The 19555-nt window shown below is 36.4% G+C and overlaps 1 protein-coding gene across 1 annotated transcript; it reads right to left on the reverse strand.

The window, feature by feature from the left end:
* Positions 1–246: 246 nt before the first annotated feature.
* Positions 247–19355, reverse strand: TIMMDC1 (translocase of inner mitochondrial membrane domain containing 1). Its single transcript, XM_016140135.2, has 8 exons — positions 19224–19355; positions 18912–19131; positions 16359–16524; positions 13451–13539; positions 12625–12692; positions 7343–7421; positions 6131–6241; positions 247–1890 (listed from the first exon to the last, which is right to left on the reverse strand). The coding sequence occupies exons 2-8, from the start codon at positions 19115–19117 to the stop codon at positions 1740–1742; spliced, it is 870 nt and encodes a 289-aa protein (XP_015995621.2). The 5' UTR covers positions 19118–19131; positions 19224–19355; the 3' UTR covers positions 247–1739.
* Between the last annotated feature and the right edge of the window lie 200 nt (positions 19356–19555).

The raw sequence follows: 19555 nt of genomic DNA on the forward strand, positions 1-19555 counted from the left end.
GCCCAAGAGTGAAACTGACTTAAGCTGGGGCAATTGGACAACATTCTTATCTGAAATTTTAGGTCTGGACAGCAAAAGCTGTGGATGGATTCAAAATGCTTAATTTTGATAGCTATAAAGGGACTAGATTATTCTAGATAGTCCAAGCAACAGAAGTACTTTTAAATGGTTACGCTCAGAATAAAATCACTGAAGAGAATAAAGGTAGTGGACTGACAAGAAGTTAAAGAAAGAAACAAACAAAAATAGGAATTGCTGCATTTAGTTAAGATTCATAATCCTTAGACATGACCAAAAAGAGACCTCAAGAATTAGCCACAAAACTGAAAAACCTAAGAGGCAGCTTATTTATATTCAAATAAATTATATTAAATTATTGCTAATTACATTTCATAAATGTGTTAGTACAGTTTTTTCAGTTGTATTTTGCTTTTATTATTCTTATAAACATTTTTTTGTGATGTAAATAAAATTACTTTTAAAACTATTTAGTTTTATCTTTTCCAGATGAGTTTAACCTATGTGTAGGTGTGAATAAAACTATGAAGAAACTAATTGTCAATTTGTCAGCAATTTATAAATGAGAAAATTAAGAAAAACATGCGTTATGGAGTGTGGTAATAACATGTAAATCATAGTGAAACATACTGGTGCAGACCTTCTCATATCCTCATACCTTAGTACTTGTTATATAATGCCTTATATGCCAGGGCACTGTGCTATGTTTACACAGATCATTTCGTTTAATATCATTTCAGTTGACATATGAGAATACTGAGACTTAAAGCAAAATGGCTTTGCTACATCGCAAGGCTATGAAGCCACATGGCTAGGATTCCAAGTCTACAGAGCCAATGGTTTTAGCCACCACACTAGTTGCTCCATAAACCTGCTCCTATGAACAATGATGTTTTCAAAGTAGGAATGAAGAGTCCTAACACCAAAACAAAGCACTAGCAGTTTTTTCCCTTCAATATACTTAATTCGGTCATTTCCTACCCTTCATTCCCCCCACTTCATAAAAGTTACAATCTCCTGTTTCAAGACAGATTCCTTCTTAGGCATCAAGCTCCTGGAGTGTGTATCTATCCTAAGTAACTCCTTCATAATACAATAAAGATACTTTTTCAGCAATACTGAGAGAGGAGACAAAGTTGGGCTATTTCTTTAATAATGATGATCTACTTTCTTTTTGTTAAATTTGTATCTTATTTCAAAAGGCATAGAGATTACCTTTGATTTTTCTTAAAACAAAACACCAAACATTACTATACATTTAGACCCATACTGTTTCCAGGACCTAAGGGCACAATGGTTTCACCGATTATTTGCCTTACCTGGTTCTTTTATCTCCTCTGCCTAGTGATTCCTGGAGTACTCTTTTAAAGGGCTACAAGAATATATATAATGTGTAGATTTAGACTTTAATCTTTTGTGAAATTTTTAATTTACTGTTGTAAAATCCAGGATAAAATATATTAATTGATCAATATAATGTCAAATACATAAATTGATAAATATAAAGTATGTATTTCAATTTTAAGGATAAGTAAAGTTAGGGTACAATAGCCCAATTCCTGGTTTAAAAAAAGATAAGAGTGAGTCACTGCCACTATAGGTGCTAGTGCTTAACATCTGTCAGCAGACTAACCAAGGAGTTGCTTGACCACTGGCATTCAATGGACATGGCAACATAACTCCCTTCAATCCTCCAATGAGTTTCAAGTCCAGAACATTTTTCAGCTTTTGTCTTGTTTATCTGTTGATGAGGGGTTTCTAGGAAGATTTAACAGTGCTTCAATTTTCTTAGCATCATCCTTGGATGTATTTTTCTGTAGGTTACTTTCAATTTCTTCAGGGAGAAGCTCAGTAAATTGTAGTCTGGCTTTCCTGTAACCAAAAAATGAAAAGGATATCAAGTACTGCTCCATTTCTTTAGTTCTTAGATTTTTTTTTATTATTGCATTTGCCTTACTCTCCCTGCAGCTTATGAGCAAACACTGCTCCTTACACTTCAAATACAAAGACTTTCTTCTCCCTCCTAGCCTGTTCCACTCGCAAGTCAACTAGAATTCTCATATTATGAAAATGGACATTGCCATGGCAGCAGCTCTGATCCATACATATTCCAGAGTCCTTGCAGGCATTAAGTGTAAAAGCTAAAGCACTCTGATCTAATGTGAGAGCCTTGTAACCTGGCTGTCCTCTTGCCCTCAGGGTCTGGGGGATGTGAGCCCCCTGCAACTCTGTTAAACTCTGTTGTCAGACCTTGTAGGAATTACAGAGAAGCTGTAACAGTGGTGATCTCAGTAAAGAAAAATCAGATGGGACACTACAGATGTACATTTACTAAGATTTAAAATCTAATTTCCAAATAACAGATTAGTTCTTCTAAATCAAATATTACTGTCTTCCTTTCTTTAGGTGGCTATCAGAGTCACCTAAGACTTTCTTTCTAACTCTTCACAACCATAATTTGACTGTTTCTTCTTATATATCTCTATAGCCAGTTTTCTATATTTTCTGCTCACAAAGGCAATTTTTTAGACTCTCATTTTGACTTTCCTATATTTATTTCCAAGCAAAGAAGCAGACAGATAAAAGGTTCTTAACTATTACACTAACTCTCCTCAGAAATATCCCATATATATAGTTATAACCTATACATTTTTGGTATCATTCCCTTCTGCTGAAGTATTCTTTCATTGCTGTAATAAATTGTGTTTTCATACATTCTTGAGGTTTTCTATCTCTAAATAACTGATCAACTTCTCTTTTCTTTTTCTGGCTTCCTTTTTTATTGGGATAAAATTATTGGTTCATATTTTTCCAATTGCTAATTCTTCCACAAATTCCTACATCAGTTTCAAATCACCAATGCATTTCCTTACCTTTCCAACTACTTTCTCAAAGCTTCCTTTTTTTAAAAGGAGGAGGAGGAAAAGAAGAAGAAGAGTCTTATGACACCTAAGAACTAGAAATAAGCTAATACTTTCATGCTTGTAATTCTCCATAATATCAAATTTTATACTGGCATTCAGAATTTTAACTACATAACTTCATATCCCAGCCATCCTCTTCATATGGACAAGAGAAAGGAATCAAACATATATTGAGCACTGTAGTGTAATTCTGCCCTTAGAGTGGCTGAAAAAACTGAGGGCTTAAAGTTAAGAAAAATATCTAAGTTCACAGAATTAATTAACAGTCTAGCTAGGATTTAAGCCCTGTTTTTAGGTTTCATCAGCTCTAAAAGCAATGCTTTTTCTCCTATAGCACCTAAATCCTTGGACAACAGATCTACAGATACTAAGAATTTCCATGTCAGTGTGTGTGTTTAGTACAAATGATATTTTGAGTAAAACCCTGGGGAAAATGACTGCTTATCTATTCAACTACTAATGCAGCAGCTGCAGTAGCAGATGATGTCTTAGGTACCCAGGAAGCTGAACTGTGGGAATCATTTGTATCAAGAGTGCTAGATGGCAGCCTGTTATGTTGATCTTACAAAGAATCCACATGGTGTTCCAGTCAAGATGGCAACATAGGTAAATGCTGTGCTTGTCTCCTCTCATAGTTACATCAAAATTACAACTAACCTATAGAACGACTGTCAATGAAAATCACCTTAAGTCTAGCTGAACAGAAGTCCTATAAGTAAGGCTATACAGAAGAAGCCACCTCCAGACTGGTAGGAGGGGCGGAGATGCAGAAAGGACTGGTCTCACACCCACATGTGGCAGTGGAGAATTAGGAAGGATCTCTCAGCTGCAGCTCCCCTCTGAGGAGCAAAGGGTCCCAGCCCCATACTGAGCTCCCCAGCCCAAAGTGCTAAGGTGGACTAAAGAAGTCCTCACAACTTATGGATATAAAAACCAGTGGAGTTCATAGGTGAGAAAGAAGGCTACTGGAGTACCCGGCACTACTCTTAAAGAGCCAGCGCACATATTTACACACTGACGGACTCACTCACTCTGAGCTCCAGTGCTGGGGCAAGAGTTCGAAAAGTGCCAGGGACATATGGAGAGGAACTAAACTATCTGGCTTTAGGGCAACGGCTGGAAGGGCGGCTTTCACCCAGACAGAAGTGCTGTCAGAGGGCATTGTTCCTTTGTGGAGCCCACCCCTGTACCCATGTGCCATATCTGACTCTCCAACCTGGAGGATGACATCGTTTGCCTTGCTCTGGTGATTCTGAGACTCCACCCCACCCAACTTACTGGCCCACCCAAGCCACTTCCAGTGGCTCATCCATACAAACAGCCTGTGTTGGCTCATGCTGTAGACTACCAAAATCTTTCAAAGGTTCACAAACCCCCAAAAAGTAACATCTGGCTTCAGCATGCCTCATACCTCTTGCTGAGAAGCACCAAGCCTGGCACTAGTGTCATGTAGCCTCAATTGGCAGCCATCTGCAAATCACTTTGTGGCTCATGCTAGGCAGCCCCAAGATCAAGCAGTACCCGAAGTTGACTTGTGGCAGGGCCCCTCCCAGGAGGGCATGGACCAGCATACGCATCGGCCACTTCAACTGAGCTAGAATACCACCCAACTGCTTCCACAAATGACATACCCGAAAGGCGGACTTGGCATGCACCAGAGCCCCTAAGTGAATCCTGCTCTGTAGGGTCAACAATTACATATCTATCAACAATTACTTTAAATGTAAATCGATTAAATGCTCCAATCAAAAGATATAGGAAGGCTGAGTGGATAAGAAAATAAAACCTTTACACATGCTGCCTACGAGAAATTCACTTCAGATTGAAAGATATACAGACTGAAAATAAAGGGATAGAAAAAGATATTTCATGAAAGTAGGGGGAAAAAAGCTGCAGTAGCAATACTCATACAAGACAAAATAGGTTTTAAAACAAAGGCTATAACAAGAGACAAAAAAAGACCCAGTAATCGCAATTCTGGGTATTTATTCCAAGAAACCCAAGACATGACTTCAAAGGAACATGTTTATCCATATATTAATTGCAGCATTATTTACAATAGTCAAGATATGGAGGCATCCTGGGTATCTATCAATGGATGAATAGATAAAGAAGAGGTGGTACATTATACAACAGAATATTACTCAGCCATACAAAAGAATGAAATCGTGCCATCTGCAACAGCATAGATGTACATAGAAGGTATTGTGCAGAGTGGATTAAGTCAGACAGAGAAACAAATATCCTATGATTTCACTTACATGTGGAATCCAGAGAACAAGATAAACAAACTAACAACAGAAACAAACTCATAGGTACAGAGAGCATTTTGACAAACAGGATGGGGGGTGGGAGGATGGGTGAAGCAGAGAGAAGATTAAGAGGTACAAACTGGTAGTTACAAAATAGTCATAGGAATGTAGAGTATAGCATGGGGAATATAGTCAGTAGTACTGTAATAACTATGTATGGTATCAGATGAGCACTGGATTTATTGGGGTTATCGCTTTACAAGTTATATAAATGTCTAATCACCATGGTGTATACCTGAAACTAATATAATATTGTATGTCAACTATATTGGGGTGGAGGGGGGAGAATCAGTATGAAGTCTGCTATCAGGGAATGACTAGATAGAACAAGTGAAAGATTTCATCATCTTCAATGGCACCCACTCTATGTATAGCCACTATATCTACCTAATTCCTTTGCATCCACAGCTAGAAGTAGAATCTTTGAAATTGGGAACAGACATGTTCTGTATTATTTATAGATATGTGTGTAAACTGGGATATCACCATTTAAATTAAGTCAAATAAGCTCACTCATTGCCATGTATTTTCTTTAGGTAATTTCCTTTAGGTAATTTCCTTATGCAGTCAAAATCATAGAAAAAGAAAAAATATGCAACCAAATGAAATTTACATTTTAACTTTTCAAAAAAAGATGTATCTCAAGAAAAAAATCTTCATCATAGTAGTAATAAAATTACTGTTTTTAATTTTTCCATTCTCCTTAATTAAAAAGATGAGAAGACCAGGGAGGGTACAAGTTGAAAGACTCAGTAAAAATAAATTCTTCTTTGAACTGAGTGTCAGTTTAATTCAAGTACTTGGGTTAAGAGAACACTACTGTCTAAGGCCAGCTGCTAGGACAGTCGTATACCCTAGTCTTAATATGTTCCTTACCACTCTTCCAGTTTCAGCTCACGGAGTGCTTTTTGATCCTTCTGTTTTCTCTCTTGAATAGTCTCACCTTGGTACTTCTGAAGTGCCATTAACAAGCTTCCTACAGGAGTGCTGAGGGGAAAGCAGAGGGAAAACTTAGGAAAAAGAGCCAGGAGACCATACAACACGTGAGCGACTCTGCTAGGGCATGAGCAACACCAAATGAACTACTTGTTCACTGACAGGATCAGGAACATTTGACAATTAAAATGTCCTTATTGAATAAAGAAAAAAAAATTAGGCAATTTTCTTCCTGGTCTGAACAATAGAGAAAAACAATGATTGCAACTTCCTTAAATTAACTGATATAAAAACAAGAGATCTATAAATTGACTGTTTTTAATAAAAAATTAACCAGGTAAATATATATTTATGACAACTTCTAGTTAATAGTTTTATACTGAAGGTTTCTCAGAAATAAAACTAATACCTACGTTTTAAAAAAAATACACACATACATTACTGTAATAATAGAGGAATTTTGAATATAGAACCTATCTTAGACAACTGTATTGAATTAAAGCTAAATTATCTATTGTGATAACTGTATTATATTATTGGACAATGTTCTTCATCCTGGGTGATACACACACTGATGTAATTTGGGGTGCAGAATTATGAAGTCCCTAATGGTTTAACCAAAAAGAAAAAAGAAAAAGAAATATACACATTTCCCATATATATAAAGAAATAGAAAACAAATATGGCAAAATGTTAACAATTGGTAAATCTAAGTGAAGGGCATAAGTATTCGATATGCTAATTCATTCAACTTTTCTGTAGGTTCAGAATTTTTCAAAGTAAAAAATTAGAGTAGAAAAAACTTTTATTAAATTAAACAAACAAAACCAAATCAAAAATGTTTTATACAATGTTCTTGTTAACTGCTTCTTGTTCCTTTTTTCTGCTCCTTATAAGTACCTTTGTACAAAATACAAATAGTTTCAGGTGTTAGTGATTTTACACAGTTTTTTACCCAGAGAGAACTGGAAGTAAATTAGCAATTGCGGTGGAATTAGAATTGGACAGTCAAAGCTACTACTAACATGAGACTAGAGATCTTTTATAGGTTCTAAGTATTAAATCTGTTCTTTAGAAATTGATGAGATACTTAAAAGGCAAGGCATTAATGAAACTTGTGTTAATTTACAATCAAACCATGTTAACACTTACCCCAGCAAGGCTCCAATTATGCCACCAGCTACCAGGCCACGTAGGCCTAAGTTTATTCTAAAAAGACTTCCTGTGACAGCTATTTAAAAACAAACACAGAAAAAAGGCAATGTTAAATCATCTTTAAGCACTAGAATTCCAATTTAAAATTTTCCTTCTATAAAAAGGACATAAATACCTAAGTAAGCTTTCTGAATCCAACATTAATATACCACCATAACCTAGATTTCCTGAATCTAAAATGTCAATACAGCTAGCTTCTTTTCCATTCTGAAGGTACAAAGGAAGAAATGTTCCTTTTACAACCCTAATTCATCGATCTGGTGTCTGGATCTAACCTCTTCTCATTCTGCTTCATTTTTTTACACCTTCCCTTAAAAATCTGTAATTTCTTCATTTCCACCTCTTTCATTTCTTCCTTCTTCAGGGAAAGCTTTTCCCAAATAAACAACAAAAAACCCTGCAGCTTATGCTTCCCACCAGCCTCACCCTTTCTGTACTACCACACTGCACCTCTCAGGCTGGGCTGAAAGCAGGCAGCATTTGCTTTGCAGTGCCACCTGGTGGCAGGAAAATGGGTCCTCTTCCCTTCCTACTGGAATTGTACATCCACGATGGTCATTCGTTTTCCTCTTTTACTATGCACAACACAACTACTACCATCTCAGGTGGTAAAATTTTTTAAAAATGTGAGGTTTATGTTTCTTATTTAGGTACTATATATTCATTTTTTGCATTTTCTAAATTTTTAAATTAACAAGAACAAAAATCACCTTTAACTCCATTATGTGGAGAGTAATAAATTTGGGGTTTTTTTCTAGTCTTCTTTTCCAAACAAAATATTTTTAAAAAACTGACTAGAATAGCCAAAATCAGGAACACTGACATCAAATGCTGGTGAGGAAGTGGAACAAAAGAAACTTATTCATTTCTGATGAAATAAAAAATGGTATGGCCCCATTGGAAGACAGCTTAGCTTAGTGGTTTCTTATAAAACTAAATATACTCTTACCATAAGATCTAGCAATCGCGCTCCATAGTATTTACCAAGGGAGTTAAAAACTCATGTCCACACAAAAACCTGCACAAAGATGTTTATAGTAGCTTTGTTCACAGTTCTCACAACTTGGAATCAACCAAGGTGCCCTTCAGCAGGTGAATGGATAATGGTGGTACATCCAGACAACAGAATATTATTCAGCATAAAAAAGAAATGAGCTATCAATTCATGAAAAGACAGAGAGGAACCTTAAATGAATATTAAGTGAAAGATGCCAATCTGAAAAAGCCACATACCGTATAATTCTAACCATATAATATTCTGAAAGGCATAACTATTAAGACAGTAAAAAAGGATCAGGATTTTGTCATTCTATTGCCTCTGGCTTTCACCATTCTCATGAGAAGTCAGCTATTATTGGGTGTTCCTTGTATGCATTTTTTTTCTTGCTGCTTCCAAGATTTTCTCTTTGTCTTTCAACAGTGTAATTATTATATGTCTAGGTGTGACTCTTCATGTTTATTCTTCTTGGAGTTTATTGAGCTTCTAGATGTGTGGATTAATGTTTTTCATCAATTTTGGAAAGTTTATAGCCATAATTTCTTAAAATATTTTTTCTGATCCTTTCTCTCTTTCATCTCCACCTAGTCTTCACATCACACATATTCTAAGTATTCTTGATGGTGTCCCATAGATCTCTTGGGCTCTGTTAATTCTCTTCATTTTTTAAATGCCGCCCTTCACATGAGACAATCAATACTGATCTATCTTCAAGCTCACTGATTTTCTTATGCTATCTCAAATCTGCTGTCGAGCTCCTCCTCTCCAGTGAATTCTTAATTGCCATTATCAACTCCAGAATTTTCATTTTCTTCTTTTTTAATAACTTCCATTTTTATTGATATTCTCTATTTGATGAGTTATTGTCATTATACTTTAATTCTTAAAAGTGACTTGAAATATTTTGCCTGCTACGTCCAACAGATGGGCCCTGTCAGAAAAATTCCCAATTTTTTAAATCCAATTTTTGCATGTGTTGTGACTTTGTTGTTGTTGTTGAAAACTGGACATTTTAGGTAATAAATTATAGCAACTCTGAATTTGGATATCCCCCCACCCAGGGGCATGGTTGTGGTTCTTTGTTTATGGAATGACTTGCCTGGACCAATTCTACGGAGTCTTTTCTGTAGAGTGCAGCCCATTGATGTCTCTGCTTAGTTTTTCTTTTTATGGCTGGCTGCCATACTACCTTAGCAGTCAGCCAATGATTTGTCAGGTTATGCTTAAACATCTTAAGCCAGTAAGCTTCCACCTTTTGTCAATGCATCTTGAAGAATGCATTCAAAGTTTAGGCAATTTATAAATCTTCTCTGGCTTTTTCCTTCTGTATTCACAAAGCCTCACAATCAAAGATAAGTAGCTTGCAAGGGCTTTCACCAGTGTCTCCTGAGTGTGTATAGATATCTAAATACGAGTTAATATGTGTACACAACTTTCCAGAGTTCTAGGGATTAGTAGAATCTTATTAAAGCCCTCTTTGGCTGTTTTATTCCCTGATATCCTTGTTAAAATTCTGACTCATCTGCCAGTCTACTGCTTGCCCCAAACAGTATCAAAACCTCAGGTTAGCTATATGATATTGTCCTTTCTTGTTTACAATTGTTTTCAGCAACACCCTTGGGCATGGAATTTTCTGCACTCTGCTCCAAATAAGGTCAGCTACCTCAAGCAGAAGAACTGTTGGTCCCCCCAGCCTGCTCTGCCCTCATGGAACTTCTACATCACAAAGCTGGGGGTTAGGTGCTGAGAGTAGCTTCAGCCTGAAACAGTACTGACTCCTACCGTTCTTACTGAGATTCAACAGAAATAATGAATAAATGCTTCTCAACTTGTGTGGTCTTGGTCAATTTCTAACATCTTTAAACGATTGTTTTTGATTATTTTGTCCAGTTTTATTGTTGATTTTTGGGGAGAGGATTTGCCAAGCTCCTCACTCAAACATTCTACATGTCAAATATACTTTCCTCAATGTCCAGACTCATGCTAAATAATAATAGTGAGGGAAGACATCCTTAACCTGATTCTGATTATACCATTCAGTATTAGCTGCTAATTTGAAATAAAAATATATATTGCATCAGGTATATTTTTCTTTACTTATTTTACTAAAATTTACATTCAATCAAAAGACACTTATTCTACTCTGCTTGTCAAATGGTTGTGACATAAAAGGCAAACACTTCCTCTAAAATCAAGTAAGTCGCCTAGGAGGGAAGAAAAACAAGTAAGCAGCTAGAACATAGTGCTTTGATATAACTATTTATAGTGAATTCTAGGAATGTGGGGAAAAGACACCCAAACAGGTCTAAAGATAGGAAAATAGGAGCTAGGAAGGATTCTCTAGGGAAGCTAAAACTGATAGATGAGGTAAACCTTAAAAGATAGGATAAGTAGGAGCTAAACAAAATTAGTTGAGGGAGAGGGAAGGTGGTGGGTTCAAGAAGAGAGAACAATATATGTAAAGTAAGAATATGCTGGGTTTGGGAAATCCAAGTAGATTCATAAGGCAGAAGCAAGTACATGGGGCCAGATAAAGAATAGACATTAGATTGATAGGAAACTATGGAAGAACCTCAAGCAGAAAAGTATTATAACCATATTCATATTTCACAAAAGTAACTAAGACAACAGTAGATGTGGAAAGTACCAAGATTAGAAATAGGGAAGACCTGATAGTAGCAGTGAGAACAAAGAGGAGGTGAGAGAGTCCATATGTATTTAAGGAATATAATTGATAGGACTAGAAGTCTGGCAACACGGAAACAAAGGGAAGAACAACATCATTATATGGTTTATAGTTTTGGAATTTAATAGGGTAGATGACAGAAAACATAACAGCAAAACCAAGTAAGAAAGTAGAGGGAGGAAGATAAGAATTTGGTTTGGATATAGGAATTTGAGCCTACAGAATAGCCATGTAAAAATGTTTGCAAGTTTAAAAAGGGCAAATTCTAGTTGCTCCAATGCTATTAATGTCTGTCTATTTCTAGCTTTATATTAAAAATTTTTTTATTAAAATGTCAAGTTCAAATTCTGTATATGTTTGACTGTGCATGTGTACACATACATAGAGAAAGAGAGAGTACCCATAAAATAAAAAGAGCGCAAGTGATAGAGCAAATGGGCTAAAATATTAAGCTGAATCTCTATTAAATGGGGTTCCTTGTAGTTTTAGTTTTGCAACTTTCTTAACCTTGATATTATTTCCAAATAAAAAGTTAAAAAGTTTTATGAAGTATATGTGTTCTTATATGTGAGAAAATGTACACGAGTTAGTGAGTGTATATGGCAGTTAACTTCAATTACACTTCTGAAAATACTTTAATACAATAAGCCCTCCATATCCATGGGTTCCACATCTCTGGATTCAACCAACTGTGGATCAAAAATATTGAGGGGGGGGGGAACAGAAAATTCCCCAAAACATGAATTTACCATGCGCTAAGCATTACGCCAAATCCACACAAATGAAGTGATGTGTAGACATACCCTGCTGTAGCCTATATGCAAACACTATGCCATTTTATATAAGGGACTTGAGCATTTGTGGATTTTGGTATCCGAGGGGGATGGAGGAATATAAGGGAAGGTAATGTCTTGGAACCATTCCCCCATGGATACTAAGGAACAGCTACACTTTTTAAAAATATTTGTTTTAAATATCTACCAGAGGCAGCAGGCTTTAAAATAAAATCCAAACTCTTACCATGAAAAATCTGGCCCCTTTCTGCTTCACCTAAACAATCTCATCTCAAGCCACTCACCTTCGTTCACTATGCTGTAACCATATTATCCTGCTTTTAAGAAACTTTCTTGCCTAAGAGCTTTCACCCTTGAAGTTTCTTCTGTCTAGGCTACTCTTCTTCCCAAGCCTTGCTCTTTTGCCTCCTTCAGGTATCAGTTTAAATGTCACTTGGTTAGAAAGCCCTTCTCGGATCACCTCGTCTACATTAGATCCCACTGCCTAGTACTTTCAATCATAGCAACCTGTGGATTTCCCATCCACGTTATGTTGTACAACTTCATGAATTCAAAGACCTTTTCTGTTTCGTTAACCAAGTATACCGAGGATCAAGTACAATGCTCTCCATACATTTTACATGAATGTTGAATAAGATGTGATGAAAAGCCAACCAATGAATTCAGTAACTATGATTTATGTTCTTATATATTTCCTAAACCATATCTGAGATTGAAAAACATAAACAAGAAAGTGTCTTACCTCCTGCAATGACAAAATGGCTCAGGGCATTTTTATTTCGGTAGACATTTAGACCAGTGTTCACTGTGCTAGGAAGAAGGGAGAAGGAACAAACAAAATTTAAAGCATATCCCATTTACCTTCTTAGCTGCAACTTTCATTAAAGAAATATATATTGGCTTAGAAAACCCTACTATGCCAATCCCTGGTCCTAGTGTAGGCTCCTTCAATGTTTCAGATTGCTAATATGCTTATGGGTTTCTAGGTGGACTTTCTCCTATTGAAAAATGAACCAAAGAACAATCACATTTCTGTAATAAATATTCACTTAAAAAAAGAAACATAAAGAAGAGTTTTAAAGACTATCTCTTACTTAGTCTTGTATCTATTTTGATACTAGCTGGTAGATATCCATTCATGAATGCAAAACTACAACTGGACCAACCTTTTACACAGATAATAGTTCTTGAGAAAAAGGTATCATGAATCACTTTCATGTGGGTGTTCAGTTTTTATAATCCCACTGGCTCAAAAGATGCACTGATAAAAGAATACCAATGTAGGATATAAACCTAAAAGCAACAAATGAACAGGACAGACTCATGGACATGGGCAATAGACTAGTGGTTATCAGAGGAGGAGGGGGAGGTACACAGGATAAAGGGGGTCAAATATGTGGTGACAGAAAGAAATCTAACTATGGGAGGTGAACACAGTGTAAATATAGATATGCCTTACTGTTAAAACGTACAGCTGAAACTTACTGGACTTCGTTAACCAATGTCACCATGAAAAATGGGGAAAAAAAAGAATACTAAGACACTGTCACAATTCAGAGAGAACTTACTTGAATACAGTCACAAACACTGCAGTTCTCCAACTCCAGCGCCATCCATACCGGATAAAGCCTCGTGTGGCAGCACGATGAGCAGATTGCTAAAGTTAACAAAAAGGCTGTGAGGTTCCAAGACAACTTGATACTTTCCTTATTGTAAAACTGTAATGGAGGGATGTCAACTATGAATTAGGCAGAGATACCTAAACAGAAACAACAGAAAATCTCTAGAAATATCATTCCTTAAGTATTGAAGCTTAAGCAAAAGTCCCAGGCACATCCTATTCTACCAAATGAAAAAGGAAATAAGAATTGCTAATGTCAACCAAGTAATCCATCAATTAAGTATCAACTGAGAATCTATATGGTAAACACAATGACAGATATAAAATCAGGATTAGACATTTCTTTTTTTCAAGAAATTTTGGGGAAAAGAGAAACATAAAATAAAAAACCAAGTAAATGGTAAATTAAGGATAAGGATGGATATAATACAGATGTGTAGGAAAGCAGCAGAGGAAAGAAAAAAACTAATCTTTATTGACCACCTTCTATGTAAAAGCTGTGTTAACATATTACCTCATTCAATCTTTACAGTATTTTCTTCAGGCAGGTGATTTAGTTTTAACTAAAACATAGAGAAGTTGTTTCTAACCAAGATCACTCAACCAACAAGGAATAAAGTCAGAATTGAAAGGTAGGTTGTCTGTCTCCACAGCCTATTTTCACTAGACCACTGTGAAAGCAGGTCTGATACAATATTGTGAGGGTAAAGTCTGGATTTTTAAAGAATCTGAAAGAATTCCTAACTAGATTCTTAACTACTATATGATATTGGGCAAGACAAAAAACCACTCTGAAAGGTTATCAGTATGAACACATGGCTTTTAATAAAGAGGTAGATAATTACAGAAATAGATACTGATGTGTGTAGGAAGGTGTATATGAATGTCTCTCTCTCTCTCTCTCTCTCTCTCTCACACACACACACACACACACGCACACATGCACGCACGCACGCACTTTCCTAACTGTCTGCCTAGGACCTAGAAGCCATGATACCACAGTAGCAATGAGCATACCTAGCACTAGATCTTGATTATTCATTCATTCATTATTTATTTATTCTAAAAAATTTTAATTTGGGATCTTGGTTTTTAAATATCATTTTCCACTAAAAGGAATTAGAGCTCCTTGGCGAAATGGCTCATTCCAACCTGAAAAGTAAAAGATGACCCAGGAACACCTTGCTGTACTAAAAAGTGAAGGCATGCTCAAAGAATGATGGAGACATATCAAAAAGACATAGAGCTTGAAGGGGCTCCACCTGTCCATATCTAGGCCAATATGAGTATCGAAATTAATGATACTCTATAAACCTATAGAATAAAATAAGAATCCATAAGTCCATACTGAATAAATTAATTATAGACAAATAAACAGAAGGGAAGAAAAAGCTCTTCCTTAGAGCAGAATACTAACCAATAAATGTAGATGGAATGATAGAATTAGAAAATGGCTATTTGGCAACCACTACAATGATAACTGTTTCAAGAATCGTCATTGAATGCTAAAACTAGAGGGTAGAAATTTGATGAAAAATAGGATATTTGTATAGTTCCAAAGTATATAATAAGTATCGCTAAGATAACAGAGGGAAAAAAAAATAGTCACTTTACAGTGAATAAACTTTGCAGAAACCATCTTAACCAAGTGACTAAGGTAAACATCACCAATAAAAGGATGAGCAGGTATCATGGGCTTCTGATATAATGTACTGAGGATACAACATCAATTCTAGGGCATTCCTGCTAAAACTCAGAATCTAATCATAAAAAAACAACAAACAAATCCAAATTGAGGGACATTCTACAAAATAAATGGCCTATAGTCTTTAAAAATGTCCAGATCAACAAAGTCAAAGAAAGACAGAGAAATGTTCCAGATTAAAGGAGACTGGAAAGGCATGACAGGGAAATTTGATATCTGATCCAGTATTAGATCCTGGACCAGAAAAAAAAGAATTTTATTTATTTACTTTTAAAATAGAATATATTAGCAGGACAACTAGTAAAATTTACACAAAGTCTGAAGATAATAATACTCTCTGTGTTAATTTCCTCATCACATAATTATATTGGGTTATGTAAGAGAATGTCTTTGTTTTTAGAAAATACACACTGAAATATTCATCATGTCTATAATTTACTCTCAAGCAGTGCACAAAAAATTAATAACATGTGTCTATGGCCATGCCACCCTGAACACGCCCGACCTTGTCTGATCTCAGAAGCTAAGCAGTGTCGGGCCTGGTTAGTACATCACTTAGGAATACCAGGTACTGTAGGCATTTAAAAAAAAAGAAATTAATATCATGCACTATACAGAAAAAAAATAAAACAAATGTGGTAAAATGTTAACATTTGGAGAATCTGGATAAAAGGTACATAGGAATTATTTTACTACTTTTGCAACTTCTTTAAGTCTGACATAATTTTAAAATAAAAAACAAAAACTCTCTGAGCTGTAACTTCCTCACTAGTACAACAGAACTGATGAACAGAACTAACAAATTAGCGCCCTATAGACAGTAAAGTTATAAATGTTAATTACTGTTTTAGTGTGAGCCTCCATGGAGGCTCTGTGAATGGGATAAATATGCCACACTAAACCTTAATGATTTAGCAGATTAGAAATATTATTCAGAAAATAGAGCTATAGTGGTGATCCCTTAAGATAAGCAGTCTGACAAGCCATATATATACACCTTAGCATAAGCACTTCCGTTGTTACTAAGTATGACTATGTCTTTACTCTGACATTCCAAACCCTCCCAACCTACCTCCTAACTGAATGATTAAGTATAAGTGAAATGCTAAATTGGTGTGCCCTGAAATACTTTTGGAACACCAGTACGTACCACAGCATCAAACCGGTTATGATAAATTTCTGCTTGGCTCTGCTCGATGTAGCGCTGTTTAGCATGAATAAAAGCTGGTATTCCCCCATATGCCCAGCCAATGATGCCTGCTGAAACTGCTGCCCTATAAATATTCTCAAGTTCCTTTGAAGTTCTCTGCTGTTCACTAAACATCGAAAAGACAATGTTGTTTGGGATTAGTATATGTATACTCCAAAAGACAGTATGATTAGAATTATACCAAATGCTAATACAACCACATTTTTCATTATGGGCAAAATCAGTTAAATCCTCTGATATCCTCTGCAGTTATATTACCGGTTACTCAAATTTTAGTCAAAACTAATCTAGTGTTTGGTTATTCTTAGGACGGCAGGGACTGGAAGGGGCACAAGGGGAGGTCCGGGGATGCTGGTAACTATCTCTTGGTGTTGGTTACACAGCCATGTTTAGTTTATGAAAATTCATTGATCAGTATTATTTACGTACATTCTTGTAGATGCATATTATACTACAATAAAAAGGTTTTTTACAAAGATGCTTTTATTTGATGACCCTTATGACTCTACTGTATCCCTGAAAACAGGAAGAGTATGTGATGTAGAGATCAATATTTCCTTTTCTGAATTTTAAGCTAATTTTTGGAAATTATACACATTTATGGGATTGTTGGGCAATGTATGCAAGAATAAAGTCTTAGATGTAAACAAAAGAAAACCAAACACTATCTTTCTGAATACTTTAACTTTCATATGTCATACTTAGATGGGCCTATACTATAAAAAGCAGTGAATGAGAAATCTCATGATGCAGTAGGCAGTACGGACCAATCTAAGTAACAAAGAAAAACTACTGTTTAATTCAATTTATCACCCTCAAAAACATAAACTAGAACTGCTAATGAAGCTTCCAAGATGCCCTCCAGAAATTGTTCTGACGAATAGCTACATTTGTAAATATTGTTACAATAAATAATGACCTTACTAGGTAAGTAAACTATTGTTAATTATTCACATTACTAACTTGCTATCTTCATAGACTGTACAAGTGTCTATTCCAACTGCCTGCCAATAACCACATTTCTGAAAATAGAATCAGTGTCTTTAGAGTTTCAGCCTATACAAGAGAGAGATCTAAATAAAATCTCTTAGAAAAATTTAATTCTTATACTTATTTCAATAGGAAAAACTATAATTGGAACTTTATATTTTATCTTTTATGGTGAATAAGATTAAAAACAACATTTACATAAAAACTAGTATATGGTAGAACTCAGAAAAGAGAAAATATGATATTGCTTAAGATATAACAAGCAGATGCATTTGCTTTGTCTCCTTTTCATCTTCTGAAAAATTCTATGACATGGGTGATATTTATCTCCATTTTAACAATATGGGAACAGGGGCTCTAAGAAATTATTTGGGTGGTCCAAACGGCTAACAAATGGAGAAGAAACAAGGCACAGTGGTGGAAAGGACCTAGACTCTTAAGTAACATGATAGGGTTATGATTCTGGTTCTGTCACCACTGCTAAGTGACCTGCAGACAGATCACAAACTCATGAACCTTAGTCTCATCCATGATAGAAATTCAAGAGCATGAAAGTTACACTAAATTATCTTTCAAATTTCAGCTCCAACATTTTGTGCTTTATGAAACTGATTAAAACAACCCTCTCCTGTTATATACTACACAGGATCTTTCACAAGTATCTCAAGTAAATATTGGAATGACCAATGAAAAGGCTAACTCATTAACTTTAAAATAAAGATGATGAAATTTAAATAAATTAAACCAAATTCTGCCAACTCCCTTGCCCCAACTACCTCAGCAACATAATAAAGCTTTAATTTAACCACTTGATATCAAAATGTAGTATGGTAAGTACTTCATGAAAGGGTGAACTTTTCACCAATAATTGAATAGATGAAACGAATCACTGAATGAATGAAAAATCCTTGGTTTTTCATTAAAGTTAACTCAGTTTGAAGGATTAACCTTTATTCTGAAACATTTTATTTGTTAATCCAGCTATATCTTTCATAAAATGGTGAGACAATAGGTACTATATATATATATATATATATATTTGGCAGAATAAAACTTTTACAACTCTGTCATCTCTCTAACCTCCATTTTTTGGAGGGGAGAAGGGTACTGGTCATGAATTATCAAAGTTCAAGACCGAGTGGAATACGAAAAACAAAAAATACTGGCTTGGGATCCTGCAGGTTGTGGGTTTCAGGGTCAAATCTGACACTAATCAGCTCGGTCCAATTCTTCTATCTGTAAAATCGGGATATTATACTAAGACTATATTCCCTAAATAACCCTAAAAGCTCTGACTTATGAGTCTCACCCTTCCCATTTGAAAGCTGTCCTGTTATTAAGGTACCAAATGGCAAAGTCAGGAGGCAGACTTGGGATACAAATATTAGAATCCCAAAACCATTTAAAAATAAACCACACCACCCAGGGTCCTCCGCCCTGGAAGACCCAGGTTACAGGACACCTTCGCAGTCCCTCCGCATAGACCCTAGCCATTTTTTTTACTCTTTGACAAACAGCTCCCGGAGGCGGTCCCATCCGGATTCCAGGTAATGGGATTCTGGGACGTAGGAAGGCCGCTTCTGGTCCTCAAGGACCTCCGGATCGGCGGCCACAGAATCGACGGCCACAACTTCGGCAGCAAAGACCCGAGGGAAAAGACCCTGCGCCCTGCAGAGGCTGCTCCGTGGCGCTGGAGGCCGCACCTCCATGGCCCTTTCCGAACCTGCGGACAGACACACGTTTGAGTTCTCGGGGCCTCCGGGAGACGCCGTGAGAGGACAATAAGGATAAATGCAAGAATGAATGAATGAATACCTGTGCACCAGGTCCTAACTACCCCCGCGGCTACAATTCTTCACACTCCTGCCCCTCACTTTGGAGGTCCTTGGACACACGAGACAGGAAGTCCCGCCCCGCTAGGGCAAAGACAAAGGGGCGGGATAAGGGCGGAGCCTGGCCCCAAAGCCCTTCCGGTGTAAGGAAGGACGGACCGCAGGGGTTGCAACTGTGTATGGAGCCAGTGTTTGTTTCACGCCGTCTGGTACCGCCTCTGGCGCTGTCGCCCGGGGCCTGTTGGGCCACACGAATCAGGTCTCGGGCTGGTTCCAGGCGCCAGATGTAGTCACAGGCTGAAGTAGTCGAGTGTA

This window comes from Rousettus aegyptiacus, unplaced genomic scaffold (genome assembly GCF_014176215.1).
Source record: "Rousettus aegyptiacus isolate mRouAeg1 unplaced genomic scaffold, mRouAeg1.p scaffold_m13_p_4, whole genome shotgun sequence".
NCBI lineage: Eukaryota > Metazoa > Chordata > Mammalia > Chiroptera > Pteropodidae > Rousettus > Rousettus aegyptiacus.